Consider the following 19421-nt stretch of genomic DNA (forward strand, 5'->3'; position numbering starts at 1 on the left):
CAATGAGGTTAATTCTCGTGTTACGCAGCACGTTTGATCTTCAGCAAGAACCAATGAGGTTCATTCTCGTGTTACGCAGCACGTTTGAGCTTCAGCAAGAACCAATGAGGTTCATTCTCGTGTTACGCAGCACGTTTGAGCTTCTGCAAGAACCAATGAGGTTCGTTCTCGTGTTACGCAGCACGTTTGAGCTTCTGCAAGAACCAATGAGGTTAATTCTCGTGCTACGCAGCACGTTTGAGCTTCTGCAAGAACCAATGAGGTTCATTCTCGTGTTACGCAGCACGTTTGAGCTTCACAAGAACCAATGAGGTTCATTCTCGTGTTACGCAGCACGTTTGAGCTTCAGCAAGAACCAATGAGGTTCATTCTCGTGTTACGCAGCACGTTTGAGCTTCAGCAAGAACCAATGAGGTTCATTCTCGTGTTACGCAGCACGTTTGAGCTTCAGCAAGAACCAATGAGGTTCATTCTCGTGTTACGCAGCACGTTTGAGCTTCTGCAAGAACCAATGAGGTTCGTTCTCGTGTTACGCAGCACGTTTGAGCTTCTGCAAGAACCAATGAGGTTAATTCTCGTGTTACGCATCACGTTTGAGCTTCAGCAAGAACCAATGAGGCTCATTCTCGTGTTACGCAGCACGTTTGAGCTTCAGCAAGAACCAATGAGGTTCATTCTCGTGTTACGCAGCACGTTTGAGCTTCAGCAAGAACCAATGAGGTTCATTCTCGTGTTACGCAGCACGTTTGAGCTTCTCAAGAACCAATGAGGTTCATTCTCGTGTTACGCAGCACGTTTGATCTTCAGCAAGAAACAATGAGGTTCATTCTCGTGTTACGCATCACGTTTGAGCTTCAGCAAGAACCAATGAGGTTCATTCTCGTGTTACGCATCACGTTTGAGCTTCTGCAAGAGCCAATGAGGTTCATTCTCGTGTTACGCAGCACGTTTGAGCTTCAGAAAGAACCAATGAGGTTCATTCTCGTGTTACGCAGCACGTTTGAGCTTCTCAAGAACCAATGAGGTTCATTCTCGTGTTACGCAGCACGTTTGAGCTTCAGCAAGAACCAATGAGGTTCATTCTCGTGTTACGCAGCACGTTTGAGCTTCAGCGAGAACCAATGAGGTTCATTCTCGTGTTACGCAGCACGTTTGAGCTTCAGCGAGAACCAATGAGGTTCATTCTCGTGTTACGCAGCACGTTTGAGCTTCAGCGAGAACCAATGAGGTTCATTCTCGTGTTACGCAGCACATTTGAGCTTCAGCGAGAACCAATGAGGTTCATTCTCGTGTTACGCAGCACGTTTGAGCTTCAGCGAGAACCAATGAGGTTCATTCTCGTGTTACGCAGCACATTTGAGCTTCAGCGGGAACCAATGAGGTTCATTCTCGTGTTACGCAGCACGTTTGAGCTTCAGCGAGAACCAATGAGGTTCATTCTCGTGTTACGCAGCACGTTTGAGCTTCAGCGAGAACCAATGAGGTTCATTCTCGTGTTACGCAGCACGTTTGAGCTTCAGCGAGAACCAATGAGGTTCATTCTCGTGTTACGCAGCACATTTGAGCTTCAGCGGGAACCAATGAGGTTCATTCTCGTGTTACGCAGCACGTTTGAGCTTCAGCGAGAACCAATGAGGTTCATTCTCGTGTTACGCAGCACGTTTGAGCTTCTGCAAGAACCAATGAGGTTCATTCTCGTGTTACGCAGCACGTTTGAGCTTCTCAAGAACCAATGAGGTTCATTCTCGTGTTACGCAGCACGTTTGAGCTTCAACGAGAACCAATGAGGTTCATTCTCGTGTTACGCAGCACGTTTGAGCTTCAGCAAGAACCAATGAGGTTCATTCTCGTGTTACGCAGCACGTTTGAGCTTCAGCAAGAACCAATGAGGTTCATTCTCGTGTTACGCAGCACGTTTGAGCTTCTCAAGAACCAATGAGGTTCATTCTCGTGTTACGCAGCACGTTTGAGCTTCTCAAGAACCAATGAGGTTCATTCTCGTGTTACGCAGCACGTTTGAGCTTCACAAGAACCAATGAGGTTCATTCTCGTGTTACGCAGCACGTTTGATCTTCAGCAAGAACCAATGAGGTTCATTCTCGTGTTACGCAGCACGTTTGAGCTTCAGCAAGAACCAACGAGGTTCATTCTCGTGTTACGCAGCACGTTTGAGCTTCACAAGAACCAATGAGGTTCATTCTCGTGTTACGCAGCACGTTTGAGCTTCACAAGAACCAATGAGGTTCATTCTCGTGTTACGCAGCACGTTTGATCTTCAGCAAGAACCAATGAGGTTCATTCTCGTGTTACGCAGCACGTTTGAGCTTCTCAAGAACCAACGAGGTTCATTCTCGTGTTACGCAGCACGTTTGAGCTTCACAAGAACCAATGAGGTTCATTCTCGTGTTACGCAGCACGTTTGAGCTTCAGCAAGAACCAATGAGGTTCATTCTCGTGTTACGCAGCACGTTTGAGCTTCTGCAAGAACCAATGAGGTTCATTCTCGTGTTACGCAGCACGTTTGAGCTTCTGCAAGAACCAATGAGGTTCATTCTCGTGTTACGCATCACGTTTGAGCTTCTGCAAGAACCAATGAGGTTCATTCTCGTGTTACGCAGCACGTTTGAGCTTCTGCAAGAACCAATGAGGTTCATTCTCGTGTTACGCAGCACGTTTGAGCTTCTGCAAGAACCAATGAGGTTCATTCTCGTGTTACGCAGCACGTTTGAGCTTCTGCAAGAACCAATGAGGTTCATTCTCGTGTTACGCAGCACGTTTGAGCTTCAGCAAGAACCAATGAGGTTCATTCTCGTGTTACGCATCACGTTTGAGCTTCAGCAAGAACCAATGAGGTTCATTCTCGTGTTACGCAGCACGTTTGAGCTTCAGGGAGAACCAATGAGGTTCATTCTCGTGTTACGCAGCACGTTTGATCTTCAGCAAGAACCAATGAAGTTCATTCTCGTGTTACGCAGCACGTTTGAGCTTCAGCAAGAACCAATGAGGTTCATTCTCGTGTTACGCATCACGTTTGAGCTTCAGCAAGAACAAATGAGGTTCATTCTCGTGTTACGCAGCACGTTTGAGCTTCTGCAAGAACCAATGAGGTTCATTCTCATGTTACGCAGCACGTTTGAGCTTCTGCAAGAACCAATGAGGTTCATTCTCGTGTTACGCATCACGTTTGAGCTTCAGCAAGAACCAATGAGGTTCATTCTCGTGTTACGCAGCACGTTTGAGCTTCTGCAAGAACCAATGAGGTTCATTCTCGTGTTACGCAGCACGTTTGAGCTTCTGCAAGAACCAATGAGGTTCATTCTCGTGTTACGCAGCACGTTTGATCTTCAGCAAGAACCAATGAGGTTCATTCTCGTGTTACGCAGCACGTTTGAGCTTCTGCAAGAACCAATGAGGTTAATTCTCGTGTTACGCAGCACGTTTGAGCTTCAGCAAGAACCAATGAGGTTCATTCTCGTGTTACGCAGCACGTTTGAGCTTCTCAAGAACCAATGAGGTTCATTCTCGTGTTACGCAGCACGTTTGAGCTTCACAAGAACCAATGAGGTTCATTCTCGTGTTACGCAGCACGTTTGATCTTCAGCAAGAACCAATGAGGTTCATTCTCGTGTTACGCAGCACGTTTGAGCTTCAGCAAGAACCAACGAGGTTCATTCTCGTGTTACGCAGCACGTTTGAGCTTCACAAGAACCAATGAGGTTCATTCTCGTGTTACGCAGCACGTTTGAGCTTCACAAGAACCAATGAGGTTCATTCTCGTGTTACGCAGCACGTTTGATCTTCAGCAAGAACCAATGAGGTTCATTCTCGTGTTACGCAGCACGTTTGAGCTTCTCAAGAACCAACGAGGTTCATTCTCGTGTTACGCAGCACGTTTGAGCTTCACAAGAACCAATGAGGTTCATTCTCGTGTTACGCAGCACGTTTGAGCTTCAGCAAGAACCAATGAGGTTCATTCTCGTGTTACGCAGCACGTTTGAGCTTCTGCAAGAACCAATGAGGTTCATTCTCGTGTTACGCAGCACGTTTGAGCTTCTGCAAGAACCAATGAGGTTCATTCTCGTGTTACGCATCACGTTTGAGCTTCTGCAAGAACCAATGAGGTTCATTCTCGTGTTACGCAGCACGTTTGAGCTTCTGCAAGAACCAATGAGGTTCATTCTCGTGTTACGCAGCACGTTTGAGCTTCTGCAAGAACCAATGAGGTTCATTCTCGTGTTACGCAGCACGTTTGAGCTTCTGCAAGAACCAATGAGGTTCATTCTCGTGTTACGCAGCACGTTTGAGCTTCAGCAAGAACCAATGAGGTTCATTCTCGTGTTACGCATCACGTTTGAGCTTCAGCAAGAACCAATGAGGTTCATTCTCGTGTTACGCAGCACGTTTGAGCTTCAGGGAGAACCAATGAGGTTCATTCTCGTGTTACGCAGCACGTTTGATCTTCAGCAAGAACCAATGAAGTTCATTCTCGTGTTACGCAGCACGTTTGAGCTTCAGCAAGAACCAATGAGGTTCATTCTCGTGTTACGCATCACGTTTGAGCTTCAGCAAGAACAAATGAGGTTCATTCTCGTGTTACGCAGCACGTTTGAGCTTCTGCAAGAACCAATGAGGTTCATTCTCATGTTACGCAGCACGTTTGAGCTTCTGCAAGAACCAATGAGGTTCATTCTCGTGTTACGCATCACGTTTGAGCTTCAGCAAGAACCAATGAGGTTCATTCTCGTGTTACGCAGCACGTTTGAGCTTCTGCAAGAACCAATGAGGTTCATTCTCGTGTTACGCAGCACGTTTGAGCTTCTGCAAGAACCAATGAGGTTCATTCTCGTGTTACGCAGCACGTTTGATCTTCAGCAAGAACCAATGAGGTTCATTCTCGTGTTACGCAGCACGTTTGAGCTTCTGCAAGAACCAATGAGGTTAATTCTCGTGTTACGCAGCACGTTTGAGCTTCTGCAAGAACCAATGAGGTTCATTCTCGTGTTACGCAGCACGTTTGATCTTCAGCGAGAACCAATGAGGTTCATTCTCGTGTTACGCAGCACGTTTGAGCTTCAGCAAGAACCAATGAGGTTCATTCTCGTGTTACGCAGCACGTTTGAGCTTCTCAAGAACCAATGAGGTTCATTCTCGTGTTACGCAGCACGTTTGAGCTTCTCAAGAACCAATGAGGTTCATTCTCGTGTTACGCAGCACGTTTGAGCTTCAGCAAGAACCAATGAGGTTCATTCTCATGTTACGCAGCACGTTTGAGCTTCAGCAAGAACCAATGAGGTTCATTCTCGTGTTACGCAGCACATTTGATCTTCAGCAATGAGGTTCATTCTCGTGTTACGCAGCACATTTGAGCTTCAGCAAGAACCAATGAGGTTCATTCTCGTGTTACGCAGCACGTTTGAGCTTCAGCGAGAACCAATGAGGTTCATACTCGTGTTACGCAGCACGTTTGATCTTCAGCAATGAGGTTCATTCTCGTGTTACGCAGCACGTTTGATCTTCAGCAATGAGGTTCATTCTCGTGTTACGCAGCACATTTGAGCTTCAGCAAGAACCAATGAGGTTCATTCTCGTGTTACGCAGCACGTTTGAGCTTCAGCGAGAACCAATGAGGTTCATTCTCGTGTTACGCAGCACGTTTGAGCTTCAGCAAGAACCAATGAGGTTCATTCTCGTGTTACGCAGCACGTTTGAGCTTCTCAAGAACCAATGAGGTTCATTCTCGTGTTACGCAGCACGTTTGAGCTTCAGCAAGAACCAATGAGGTTCATTCTCGTGTTACGCAGCACGTTTGAGCTTCAGCAAGAACCAATGAGGTTCATTCTCGTGTTACGCAGCACGTTTGAGCTTCAGCAAGAACCAATGAGGTTCATTCTCGTGTTACGCAGCACGTTTGAGCTTCAGCAAGAACCAATGAGGTTCATTCTCGTGTTACGCATCACGTTTGAGCTTCAGCAAGAACCAATGAGGTTCATTCTCGTGTTACGCAGCACGTTTGATCTTCAGCGAGAACCAATGAGGTTCATTCTCGTGTTACGCAGCACGTTTGAGCTTCAGCAAGAACCAATGAGGTTCATTCTCATGTTACGCAGCACGTTTGATCTTCAGCAAGAACCAATGAGGTTCATTCTCGTGTTACGCATCACGTTTGAGCTTCAGCAAGAACCAATGAGGTTCATTCTAGTGTTACGCAGCACGTTTGATCTTCAGCGAGAACCAATGAGGTTCATTCTCGTGTTACGCAGCACGTTTGAGCTTCTGCAAGAACCAATGAGGTTCATTCTCGTGTTACGCAGCACGTTTGAGCTTCTGCAAGAACCAATGAGGTTCATTCTCGTGTTACGCAGCACGTTTGATCTTCAGCAAGAACCAATGAGGTTCATTCTCGTGTTACGCAGCACGTTTGAGCTTCAGCAAGAACCAATGAGGTTCATTCTCGTGTTACGCATCACGTTTGAGCTTCAGCAAGAACCAATGAGGTTCATTCTCGTGTTACGCATCACGTTTGAGCTTCAGCAAGAACAAATGAGGTTCATTCTCGTGTTACGCAGCACGTTTGAGCTTCTGCAAGAACCAATGAGGTTCATTCTCATGTTACGCAGCACGTTTGAGCTTCTGCAAGAACCAATGAGGTTCATTCTCGTGTTACGCATCACGTTTGAGCTTCAGCAAGAACCAATGAGGTTCATTCTCGTGTTACGCAGCACGTTTGAGCTTCTGCAAGAACCAATGAGGTTCATTCTCGTGTTACGCAGCACGTTTGAGCTTCTGCAAGAACCAATGAGGTTCATTCTCGTGTTACGCAGCACGTTTGATCTTCAGCAAGAACCAATGAGGTTCATTCTCGTGTTACGCAGCACGTTTGAGCTTCAGCGAGAACCAATGAGGTTCATTCTCGTGTTACGCAGCACGTTTGATCTTCAGCAAGAACCAATGAGGTTCATTCTCGTGTTACGCAGCACGTTTGAGCTTCTGCAAGAACCAATGAGGTTCATTCTCATGTTACGCAGCACGTTTGAGCTTCTGCAAGAACCAATGAGGTTCATTCTCGTGTTACGCATCACGTTTGAGCTTCAGCAAGAACCAATGAGGTTCATTCTCGTGTTACGCAGCACGTTTGAGCTTCTGCAAGAACCAATGAGGTTCATTCTCGTGTTACGCAGCACGTTTGAGCTTCTGCAAGAACCAATGAGGTTCATTCTCGTGTTACGCAGCACGTTTGATCTTCAGCGAGAACCAATGAGGTTCATTCTCGTGTTACGCAGCACGTTTGAGCTTCAGCAAGAACCAATGAGGTTCATTCTCGTGTTACGCAGCACGTTTGAGCTTCTCAAGAACCAATGAGGTTCATTCTCGTGTTACGCAGCACGTTTGAGCTTCTCAAGAACCAATGAGGTTCATTCTCGTGTTACGCAGCACGTTTGAGCTTCAGCAAGAACCAATGAGGTTCATTCTCATGTTACGCAGCACGTTTGAGCTTCAGCAAGAACCAATGAGGTTCATTCTCGTGTTACGCAGCACATTTGATCTTCAGCAATGAGGTTCATTCTCGTGTTACGCAGCACATTTGAGCTTCAGCAAGAACCAATGAGGTTCATTCTCGTGTTACGCAGCACATTTGATCTTCAGCAATGAGGTTCATTCTCGTGTTACGCAGCACGTTTGATCTTCAGCAATGAGGTTCATTCTCGTGTTACGCAGCACATTTGAGCTTCAGCAAGAACCAATGAGGTTCATTCTCGTGTTACGCAGCACGTTTGAGCTTCAGCGAGAACCAATGAGGTTCATTCTCGTGTTACGCAGCACGTTTGAGCTTCAGCAAGAACCAATGAGGTTCATTCTCGTGTTACGCAGCACGTTTGAGCTTCTCAAGAACCAATGAGGTTCATTCTCGTGTTACGCAGCACGTTTGAGCTTCAGCAAGAACCAATGAGGTTCATTCTCGTGTTACGCAGCACGTTTGAGCTTCAGCAAGAACCAATGAGGTTCATTCTCGTGTTACGCAGCACGTTTGAGCTTCAGCAAGAACCAATGAGGTTCATTCTCGTGTTACGCAGCACGTTTGAGCTTCAGCAAGAACCAATGAGGTTCATTCTCGTGTTACGCATCACGTTTGAGCTTCAGCAAGAACCAATGAGGTTCATTCTCGTGTTACGCAGCACGTTTGATCTTCAGCGAGAACCAATGAGGTTCATTCTCGTGTTACGCAGCACGTTTGAGCTTCAGCAAGAACCAATGAGGTTCATTCTCATGTTACGCAGCACGTTTGATCTTCAGCAAGAACCAATGAGGTTCATTCTCGTGTTACGCATCACGTTTGAGCTTCAGCAAGAACCAATGAGGTTCATTCTAGTGTTACGCAGCACGTTTGATCTTCAGCGAGAACCAATGAGGTTCATTCTCGTGTTACGCAGCACGTTTGAGCTTCTGCAAGAACCAATGAGGTTCATTCTCGTGTTACGCAGCACGTTTGAGCTTCTGCAAGAACTAATGAGGTTCATTCTCGTGTTACGCAGCACGTTTGATCTTCAGCAAGAACCAATGAGGTTCATTCTCGTGTTACGCAGCACGTTTGAGCTTCAGCAAGAACCAATGAGATTCATTCTCGTGTTACGCATCACGTTTGAGCTTCAGCAAGAACCAATGAGGTTCATTCTCGTGTTACGCAGCACGTTTGAGCTTCAGCAAGAACCAATGAGGTTCATTCTCGTGTTACGCATCACGTTTAAGCTTCAGCAAGAACCAATGAGGTTCATTCTCGTGTTACGCATCACGTTTGAGCTTCTCAAGAACCAATGAGGTTCATTCTCGTGTTACGCATCACGTTTGAGCTTCTCAAGAACCAATGAGGTTCATTCTCGTGTTACGCAGCACGTTTGAGCTTCAGCAAGAACCAATGAGGTTCATTCTCGTGTTACGCAGCACGTTTGAGCTTCAGCAAGAACCAATGAGGTTCATTCTCGTGTTACGCATCACGTTTGAGCTTCAGCAAAAGCCAATGGGGGTTCATTCTCGTGTTACGCATCACGTTTGAGCTTCTCAAGAACCAATGAGGTTCATTCTCGTGTTACGCAGCACGTTTGAGCTTCAGCAAGAACCAATGAGGTTCATTCTCGTGTTACGCATCACGTTTGAGCTTCAGCAAGAACCAATGAGGTTCATTCTCGTGTTACGCAGCACGTTTGAGCTTCTCAAGAACCAATGAGGTTCATTCTCGTGTTACGCAGCACGTTTGAGCTTCAGCAAGAACCAATGAGGTTCATTCTCGTGTTACGCATCACGTTTGAGCTTCAGCAAGAACCAATGAGGTTCATTCTCGTGTTACGCATCACGTTTGAGCTTCAGCAAGAACCAATGAGGTTCATTCTCGTGTTACGCAGCACGTTTGAGCTTCTCAAGAACCAATGAGGTTCATTCTCGTGTTACGCAGCACGTTTGAGCTTCTCAAGAACCAATGAAGTTCATTCTCGTGTTACGCATCACGTTTGAGCTTCAGCAAGAACCAATGAGGTTCATTCTCGTGTTACGCATCACGTTTGAGCTTCAGCAAGAACCAATGAGGTTCATTCTCGTGTTACGCATCACGTTTGAGCTTCAGCGAGAACCAATGAGGTTCATTCTCGTGTTACGCATCACGTTTGAGCTTCAGCGAGAACCAATGAGGTTCATTCTCGTGTTACGCAGCACGTTTGATCTTCAGCAAGAACCAATGAGGTTCATTCTCGTGTTACGCAGCACGTTTGAGCTTCAGCAAGAACCAATGAGGTTCATTCTCGTGTTACGCATCACGTTTGAGCTTCAGCAAGAACCAATGAGGTTCATTCTCGTGTTACGCAGCACGTTTGATCTTCAGCAAGAACCAATGAGGTTCATTCTCGTGTTACGCAGCACGTTTGATCTTCAGCAAGAACCAATGAGGTTCATTCTCGTGTTACGCATCACGGTTCATTCTCGTGTTACGCATCACGTTTGAGCTTCAGCAAGAACCAATGAGGTTCATTCTCGTGTTACGCATCACGTTTGAGCTTCAGCAAGAACCAATGAGGTTCATTCTAGTGTTACGCAGCACGTTTGATCTTCAGCAAGAACCAATGAGGATCATTCTCGTGTTACGCAGCACGTTTGATCTTCAGCAAGAACCAATGAGGTTCATTCTCGTGTTACGCAGCACGTTTGATCTTCAGCAAGAACCAATGAGGTTCATTCTCGTGTTACGCAGCGCGTTTGAGCTTCAGCAAGAACCAATGAGGTTCATTCTCGTGTTACGCATCACGTTTGAGCTTCAGCAAGAACCAATGAGGTTCATTCTCGTGTTACGCATCACGTTTGAGCTTCAGCAAGAACCAATGAGGTTCATTCTCGTGTTACGCAGCACGTTTGATCTTCAGCAAGAACCAATGAGGTTCATTCTCGTGTTACGCAGCGCGTTTGAGCTTCAGCAAGAACCAATGAGGTTCATTCTCGTGTTACGCATCACGTTTGAGCTTCAGCAAGAACCAATGAGGTTCATTCTCGTGTTACGCAGCACGTTTGAGCTTCAGCAAGAACCAATGAGGTTCATTCTCGTGTTACGCATCACGGTTCATTCTCGTGTTACGCATCACGTTTGAGCTTCAGCAAGAACCAAAGAGGTTCATTCTCGTGTTACGCAGCACGTTTGAGCTTCAGCAAGAACCAATGAGGTTCATTCTCATGTTACGCAGCACGTTTGAGCTTCAGCAAGAACCAATGAGGTTCATTCTAGTGTTACGCAGCACGTTTGAGCTTCAGCAAGAACCAATGAGGTTCATTCTCATGTTACGCAGCACGTTTGAGCTTCAGCAAGAACCAATGAGGTTTATTCTCGTGTTACGCAGCACGTTTGAGCTTCTGCAAGAACCAATGAGGTTCATTCTCGTGTTACGCAGCGCGTTTGAGCTTCAGCAAGAACCAATGAGGTTCATTCTCGTGTTACGCATCACGTTTGAGCTTCAGCAAGAACCAATGAGGTTCATTCTCGTGTTACGCAGCACGTTTGAGCTTCAGCAAGAACCAATGAGGTTCATTCTCGTGTTACGCATCACGGTTCATTCTCGTGTTACGCATCACGTTTGAGCTTCAGCAAGAACCAAAGAGGTTCATTCTCGTGTTACGCAGCACGTTTGATCTTCAGCAAGAACCAATGAGGTTCATTCTCGTGTTACGCATCACGTTTGAGCTTCAGCAAGAACCAATGAGGTTCATTCTCGTGTTACGCAGCACGTTTGATCTTCAGCAAGAACCAATGAGGTTCATTCTCGTGTTACGCAGCGCGTTTGAGCTTCAGCAAGAACCAATGAGGTTCATTCTCGTGTTACGCATCACGTTTGAGCTTCAGCAAGAACCAATGAGGTTCATTCTCGTGTTACGCAGCGCGTTTGAGCTTCAGCAAGAACCAATGAGGTTCATTCTCGTGTTACGCATCACGTTTGAGCTTCAGCAAGAACCAAAGAGGTTCATTCTCGTGTTACGCAGCACGTTTGAGCTTCAGCAAGAACCAATGAGGTTCATTCTCGTGTTACGCATCACGTTTGAGCTTCAGCAAGAACCAATGAGGTTCATTCTCGTGTTACGCAGCACGTTTGATCTTCAGCAAGAACCAATGAGGTTCATTCTCGTGTTACGCAGCGCGTTTGAGCTTCAGCAAGAACCAATGAGGTTCATTCTCGTGTTACGCATCACGTTTGAGCTTCAGCAAGAACCAATGAGGTTCATTCTCGTGTTACGCAGCACGTTTGAGCTTCAGCAAGAACCAATGAGGTTCATTCTCGTGTTACGCATCACGGTTCATTCTCGTGTTACGCATCACGTTTGAGCTTCAGCAAGAACCAAAGAGGTTCATTCTCGTGTTACGCAGCACGTTTGAGCTTCAGCAAGAACCAATGAGGTTCATTCTCATGTTACGCAGCACGTTTGAGCTTCAGCAAGAACCAAAGAGGTTCATTCTCGTGTTACGCAGCACGTTTGAGCTTCAGCAAGAACCAATGAGGTTCATTCTCATGTTACGCAGCACGTTTGAGCTTCAGCAAGAACCAATGAGGTTTATTCTCGTGTTACGCAGCACGTTTGAGCTTCTGCAAGAACCAATGAGGTTCATTCTCGTGTTACGCAGCACTTTTGAGCTTTAGCAAGAACTAATGAGGCTCATTCTCGTGTTACGCAGCACGTTTGAGCTTCTGCAAGAACCAATGAGGTTCATTCTCGTGTTACGCAGCACGTTTGAGCTTCAGCAAGAACCAATGAGGTTCATTCTCGTGTTACGCAGCACGTTTGAGCTTCTGCAAGAACCAATGAGGTTCATTCTCGTGTTACGCATCACGTTTGATCTTCAGCAAGAACCAATGAGGTTCATTCTCGTGTTATGCAGCACGTTTGAATAAATGATGACAGAGGTTTTGTTTTTAAGCAAACTTTTTCTTTAAAGGTGCAGTAAGCGATTTGTGACTCTTAAAAGTGTATCAGACCGAGCACCACAAAACACTTGTAGCCAATCAGCAAGAAGGGGCGTGTCCACTCATGATGGGGGAGGTGTTTGTGAATTTGAGGGCGGAGCTATCAAGATGGGTAGAGGCTTGTTTGTTTTGGTGATTTCAAATATCAACGGCGTTTCTCAGAAATCGCTTACTGCACCTTTAACAATGCATGTATATGTATATGTTGTATTTCATGTTTTATCCATAATTTTTCACTTTTTTTTCCTCATCAGAGTTATGCAGACTCATGCAGGAAGATGGAATCAAATCCATTCAGATCAAAGAGGAACACATGGAGGACGAACAGTGGGACAGTGGACCGAGTAAATCACACTAAGAATTATGATAGTGCTTTTCTGTTTTATATCAGATGCCAAAATATGATATTCTAATGTACATTCTCAATCATTTAATGCTTATTTGGTTGATTGATTTCATCCCTAGTTTCTCCTGCTCTTTCCCCGTTGGGTCCAGAAGTGGAAGACCAGGATAGTTTCAGCGCGGGAACAACAGGACCAGCTAGAGTTGGTCAGAGATCACTTCATATCAGTACTTGTTCTAGTACTAGAGTTAACCAATCTTTAGAATTATGGGCCTCTCTGAATTATGAACTGTTCTTTTGTTCGTCAATCTGTAGGGAGTGATTTTATGCTAACGAGTAAAATGAAGCCCGGTGGAATGTGGAATTCACCGGTGTCCGAGGAATATCCAGCGAAGTCCGGAGCCTTGAGTTTGGACGCTTCTCCTCTGGAAACAGGTGAGCCATTCGTCACAGGTGTGTCTCCGAACCGTCGGCACGTGGACGAACCGTACAGAACCGCTGCCGCTAACCACGCGCTTCCATCAGCGTCAGATCTCAGACAAAATATACACAAGTATGTAAGGTTTGTGTTTGAGGGAATTGACAGGTTTGCTTTTTTTCCCCCTTTACATTTAAAATTAAGTGTTTTAAAGGGTAACTAAACCCCTGGTCAGAGCCTGACTCCACCCACTGGCAAATTTGAAAAATGCTAGAAAAGTAGGCAGAGCCCAGTGGAGAGGGGGCGTGTATCTGAGACGTATCTCTTTGCAGGCAAGGGCGTGGTTAGCTGGTACCCTCTGACATCACCGGCCACCATAACTTCCAATAGGAAAATTCAACTGCAGTAGCCACTGTTCAACCTGAAGAGGGCAGCACTCAGACGTTTTTACACCATATTTTGTAAAATTAAAACACTTTAAACACAAATGTCAAAAAAATTACTTGAATCAATGAACAGCACTAATAAAGCCCCATTCTTACAGATCATTAACTAAAAAAAGTTGGTTTAGGGTTTAGTTACCCTTTAATACATGTTGTGCTCTGATTAAGGCCCCAAAATATACTTGGGGCGAAATCAAAGAGCTTAATTTCAAACTAAATCGAGCCAAAACAAAGTTTGTTTGGAGTTTGTTTTCTGACTCCGGCTGGTAAACACCTCTGATCTCCCATTGGCCCGTGTGTTGATGATGTAATAACTGGGCGTGTCTCTGAGGCTCCGCCCTCTTTGAGGTGTAAATCTTCATTTCTTCTGTTCAGTCTGTCGAGGTCACATGATCATGAACACACTGAGAGACGCTTTATAGCAGAAACTGAAGCTGACACTGTTTTTCATGTTTAATACTGTAAAGCTGAAGATTTAAAGCGATCTATTGTAGAAAGTGCTGTATGATCAGATGCTTTCTGAGCTTCTGTTTTCACATTTTTGTTGTGTTTATTTCGTTTTTGAGAGGAAAGTGCTCAAACAGCAGTGTTGGGATATTCGCTAACAGTATACCACTATTGTGGATATTGTGTATTGTTAATTGTTTTGTAATTGTATGGCGAGACCAAAGACCAATTCTGAACAATAAAGTACAACAAATGAAGAATGAAAGATCTTTGCCATGAGTACATCAGGGACAGAGACAATCTACACAAGTATGAGATCTAGGATTCACAATAAATTGATTCATATTAGTTGTGTTGGCAGGAAACATGTACCACATCGTCAGCTTTGTGGACACTGAAGAGGTGGAGGTCGTGCCTGCGTTCTGGGTGAAGAACGGTGTGTGTTCGTGGCCTCCGTACATGGATGAAGGAGTTCAGAGAGCGAGCGAGAGTTCGGAGCAGCCGCAGGAGTCTTGGTCTGCGTATAAGGTTAAAATCATGTACACTGCAAGTATGTAGAAATCCTTTTTTCAAAAATGCATTTAATTTGAAAGGTTACACTGCAAAAAATGCTTTTCTTACTTAGTAATTTTTTTTCTTTTCATATTTTCTTAGTCTTGTTTCCAGTCCAAATATCTAAAAATTCTTAAATCAAGATGCATTTACTAAAGTAGTAAAATGCCATAAGATATTATTTCGTCTTGTTTTCTGGGTAAATATATCAAAATTAAGGCATTTTACGCATCTAGTAAATGCATCTTGATTTAAGAATTTTTTGATATTTGGACTGGAAACAAGACAAAAATGCTAAGTAAGAAAAGCATTTTTGCAGTGTAACTGCACTAAACAAATGTGTTTGTATTTTGATTTTGTAATCCTGTCGTTGATAGATAATTATAGTGAAGCGATGCGAAAGCTTCCTCTTGTGGAACAGCAGAATGATCTCCGGTTACAGGACGGGTCTGGCTCCCCGAGGCCACTCAAACACAAAATAAAGTAGGATTGGCTATATTATGTGTGTAAATCTGTCTTTGTATCACGTTTACATGCGATTACATTAGGCGATATTTACCTCATGTAATCACAATACTTCCATGCTCATAATTGTAGTGAAATATGTGGCGAATCACAGTAAATGGCATGTAAACACTAATGGCATTACTCCGCTCTGACCATGTGACGAACACATTCACAGACTCATAAACGTAGCGCTAAATAAGGAATCACATCTTAGGGTGCTTAAGAAACCGAGTTCATGTTGTGCAGCATTAATATAATGCGGTATATTGGTCCAGTAAGTCCATAGAAGTGTGTCATTTGATGTAAGTAGATTAAAACATCGGCCAGTAACACAACATTATGATTCTTAGCGAATTATCAGAACAATGAAAACTGCATGTAAGCGGGAGTGAAGACTAAGATGTTTGCTTGTGTCATATCAACATCTTCAAATAATCACATTATCGGTGCACATGTAAACTTAGTCCAGAAAAATCATGTTCTTCCTCAGTGTTTCTGTCTTGTTTTCCAGCACAAATATCTAAACATTCTTAAATGAAGATTAGGGATGCTAATGTTAGATATGAACATTTTGGCCGATACCGATAATTCTTTATATTTGAAAGCCGATAACCGATATATTGGCCGATAAATCTAAATCCACATTTTTATATGTCATTTTTGAGAGCCTGATTACAAAAACAAAAGTCTCACCATTAAAAGCCACGTCCCAAACACACAATTATAATGATGTTCTCAGTATAATTTTATGTAGCCGATATGACGTCGATACATTTTCATTAAAAATTAACATATATCGGCCGATACCGATATGGTGGCCGATACATCATGCATCCCTAATGACTGAAGATATTAAGTCTTGTTTAATGAAAAAATGATTAAAATGAAGTGAGTTTGAGCTTAAAACAAGAACAAATATCTGCCAATGAAGTCAGAAAAATAATCTTGTTTTCTATTTGAATTAAGATTATTTTTCTGACTCTATATTTGTTCTGGTTTTAAGCACAAACAGTAATTTTGCTTCTTCTCCAGTAAATGAATCTTTATTTATGAATGTTTAGATATTTGTGCTGGAGAACAAGACAGAAACACTGCATGAGGACTTGCTGTATGAACACACACACACATATTTCGCTGAATATTACGGATGTACCACCCTAACTTAATAATTATCCAATTTCTAGACGGAACAGACGGCTTCTGGATGAATACGACGCTGGTTTGGAGGCCGTCGCACCCCAGAACACTAATTTACCACAAGCCCCTCAAACACAACCTCCATGCAAAAAAACTATTTTATCAGCCTCTACTGAGCTTCAGCCGAGTCGAACCCTGGCCCCTGTGCGGCCCCAAACGGGCCCGAGTGAAACCTCGACGCCGCCCGTGTTGGAGTGGCATCATGTGACTCTGGGGTCGTCGTCTTCATGCCAAGCGATTGAGCTTCCCGAGCCGTGGCCCGAGAGAACCACACCGGACCCCCAGTCTCCGGAACCGGCGACTCCATCGCTGTGGCCTCAGGAGACGAGCCTCTCGTGCTGCGACCCCTTCATCAGATGTAAGAAGCAGATCATCCATCGAGTGTAAAGGCCGTGACATCAACTCACCTTTATTTATACAGTGCTTTTTACAACACAGAGTGTTTCAAAGCAGCTTTACAGAGATAACAGGAAAATAATGCAACAAAGTTTGTTTCTAGAAGAAAATAGCGTCACAGTCCAGCTTAAGGAAGTTCAGTGATGATTCATTTTTGTTGGAAAAAAGGTATTAATTTAGTTCATTTATACACTGCAAAAAAATGCTTTTCTTACTAAGTATTTTTGTCTTGTTTCCAGTCCAAATATCTAAAAATTCTTAAATCATCTAGCATTTACTAGATGACTTGTTTTCCGGGGGAATTAATCAAAATGAAGTGAGTTGTTGCTTAAAAAAGGCTAAATTATCTGCCAATGGGGTGAGAAAAATAATGTTAATTCAAACAGAAACAAGATGATTTTTCTGACCCCATTGGCAGATAATTTATCTTAAAAATCACTTAATTTGGATTAATTCCCCAGAAAACAAGACTTAATATCTTATGTCATTTTACTCTTGATTTAAGAAATCGTCCAGCTCAGTTCTGTTCTCATTTAATGGTGTCAATGCAAGAGATCAATAATATTGTTGAATATTAAATTAAATGTCCCCAACTAAGCAAGACAAAAGCCAAATGCGACACTGGCAAGGAACCAAAACTCCATATCGTTCACTGGACTTTTACACTTTTTTATAACAATATCTTTACTGTTATAGCTATGCAATAAAGTGTAGTCAATCATTTTATACCTTAAAGCTCATCTTTGATCTCCAAAATGACATATTTAAACGTTTTTAATTCTTCATGCCTTAAAATATCTTGAATGTAACTCGACACCCTTGCCTCATTTAATATGCGCGGTTCTAAGAATATGCAAATGAGCCCCGCCTCCACTCACTCACTCAGCTCAGAGATCCACTGGTTGACGATCACACGTTGATCTGATTGGTTACAAGGTAGTTTGTGACGTCAGAAACACCAGCGATTTCAAAGCGTGTTTTTGAGACTGTCTTTGGTTCACTGCAGTTTTAAGGAGGAAATACTCAGCAATGGTGTCGACTTATGAACTTACACATGGTTTGTCTTAAACATACCTGCAAACTTGTCGCTTTTACATGAAATGTAAGTTGCACTCGCCTTTTCTCCTTTATTGTGTCGTATATCCGAGTGAAACGCTTCTGGAACAAGAACAATGTGGGCGGGGCTTGATTGTGTCCATAAGGAGTTGATTGGATGGTTGTGGTTTGCTATTGGCTGATCTCATGTGAGTGACAGGTTGCCCCGCCCTCGTCATCAGAGAAGAGAAGAGATGCTGCAAGAGGAACTTATTCTGATTCAAGATTACCAAAACAATAATGATGATGTGCACCTATAAATCATTTAGAATAAACACTGCGATATTCAATAAAAAAATATGAATTGTCGATTTTGATTTCATGGGGGCTTTAAGTGTGAGACTCGTATGTAACTTTACAATTCCTGTGTTTAATGTTTCAGCGCTTCTTCACGACCTGACCACGAAACAGGAGATTGTTATTGGGCAGCAGATGAGCTTAATAAGGATGGTTCAGGATCTCCAATCACACGGTGTGCGGGAAAACTCAGACGCCGACTGTTTAAATCAAAGACGCTTTCCCATCGAAGACCTGAGGTCGTTATCCGCCCTGGAGAACCAGCTGCGATCCTGTCCGGAGACCCGAAGGAAAGTGGTGCGTGACTCTCACTTATGCTTGTTTACGTAAGCTGTATTATTCACGATACAGCATGTACATTATTGCTTTTATTAAACGGTTACCACACAAATATTAACGCCCAAAAATATGTATCAATGCAACTTTCATGAAGTAAAATCTCTACAAACCTTCCTTCCGCTGGAAAAAATAGTCCCTGACCGTTAACAGCTACAGAAGTTATTATTTCGCCTTTAGATGGCGGCAAAGACTATTTATGAGTGAGTCTGTCAGTAGAGAAGACTGAAACTTGTGAACACGGAGAAGCAAGACGCAAATGACTAGAGAACCTCTTAACTGTTAAGAGGACAAGATATCAGCGGACATTTAAACAGATATTTATTATGAATATAGTCTGACCTGAAGGATAATGCTATATCTGCTGTAAATGCTGGTACACTCGCTTACTCAATCTCTCACAATACTCTACTGTATAATGTTCAATGAACAATATCAATGAGAACACATGTTTGCGTTGCTAAGAGTGGTTGCTAGGGGTGTTGTGTAGTGATACAGAGAACCGTTGGGTGATGCGGTCAAAGCCGTGTTTTATCGTGAATAGCACAGCTATTGACCAATCAGAATCAAGGACTGGAACTAACTGTTTCATAAATGTTATCATGTTGTTCCAAACTCATAAGACTTTGAAGCACAAATTAAGATATTTGTAATGAAATCTGAGAGATTTCTGTCCATCCATTAAAAGTCTAATTCGCTGCTTCAAAACATTCATAAAGAGGCTGTACAGTAAATATAGGAATCGAGCGGTTTAATCCAAGTCTTCTGAAGAGACATTTATTATACAACCTCTTTTTGAACGTCCTATTATGCTTACTTATAGGTTCAAACATTTTAGAATACGTTTACATCATTTAATGTTAAAAAACGAATGTTTTTTCTCCTTAAGTTACATTGTTGCGGCA

General features: G+C 43.5%; 1 protein-coding gene across 2 annotated transcripts in view; it reads left to right on the plus strand.

Annotated features, from left to right (window-relative positions):
- LOC307161971 (uncharacterized protein) overlaps nucleotides 1–19421 on the plus strand; it is a 44358-nt gene that overhangs the window by 20920 nt on the left and 4017 nt on the right. The window contains exons 2-8 of one of the 2 annotated variants that reach the window (XM_079876982.1): nucleotides 12740–12829; nucleotides 12951–13034; nucleotides 13144–13263; nucleotides 14486–14686; nucleotides 15066–15171; nucleotides 16380–16750; nucleotides 18266–18477. In XM_079876982.1, the coding sequence (XP_079733108.1) occupies nucleotides 12740–12829; nucleotides 12951–13034; nucleotides 13144–13263; nucleotides 14486–14686; nucleotides 15066–15171; nucleotides 16380–16750; nucleotides 18266–18477 (1184 nt within the window). The remainder of the gene's footprint in view (nucleotides 1–12739; nucleotides 12830–12950; nucleotides 13035–13143; nucleotides 13264–14485; nucleotides 14687–15065; nucleotides 15172–16379; nucleotides 16751–18265; nucleotides 18478–19421) is intronic. The other variant, XM_079876983.1, reaches the window with a different exon arrangement.

The sequence above is a fragment of the Squalius cephalus genome (genome assembly GCF_949319135.1).
Source record: "Squalius cephalus genome assembly, chromosome: 7".
Taxonomy (NCBI): domain Eukaryota; kingdom Metazoa; phylum Chordata; class Actinopteri; order Cypriniformes; family Leuciscidae; genus Squalius; species Squalius cephalus.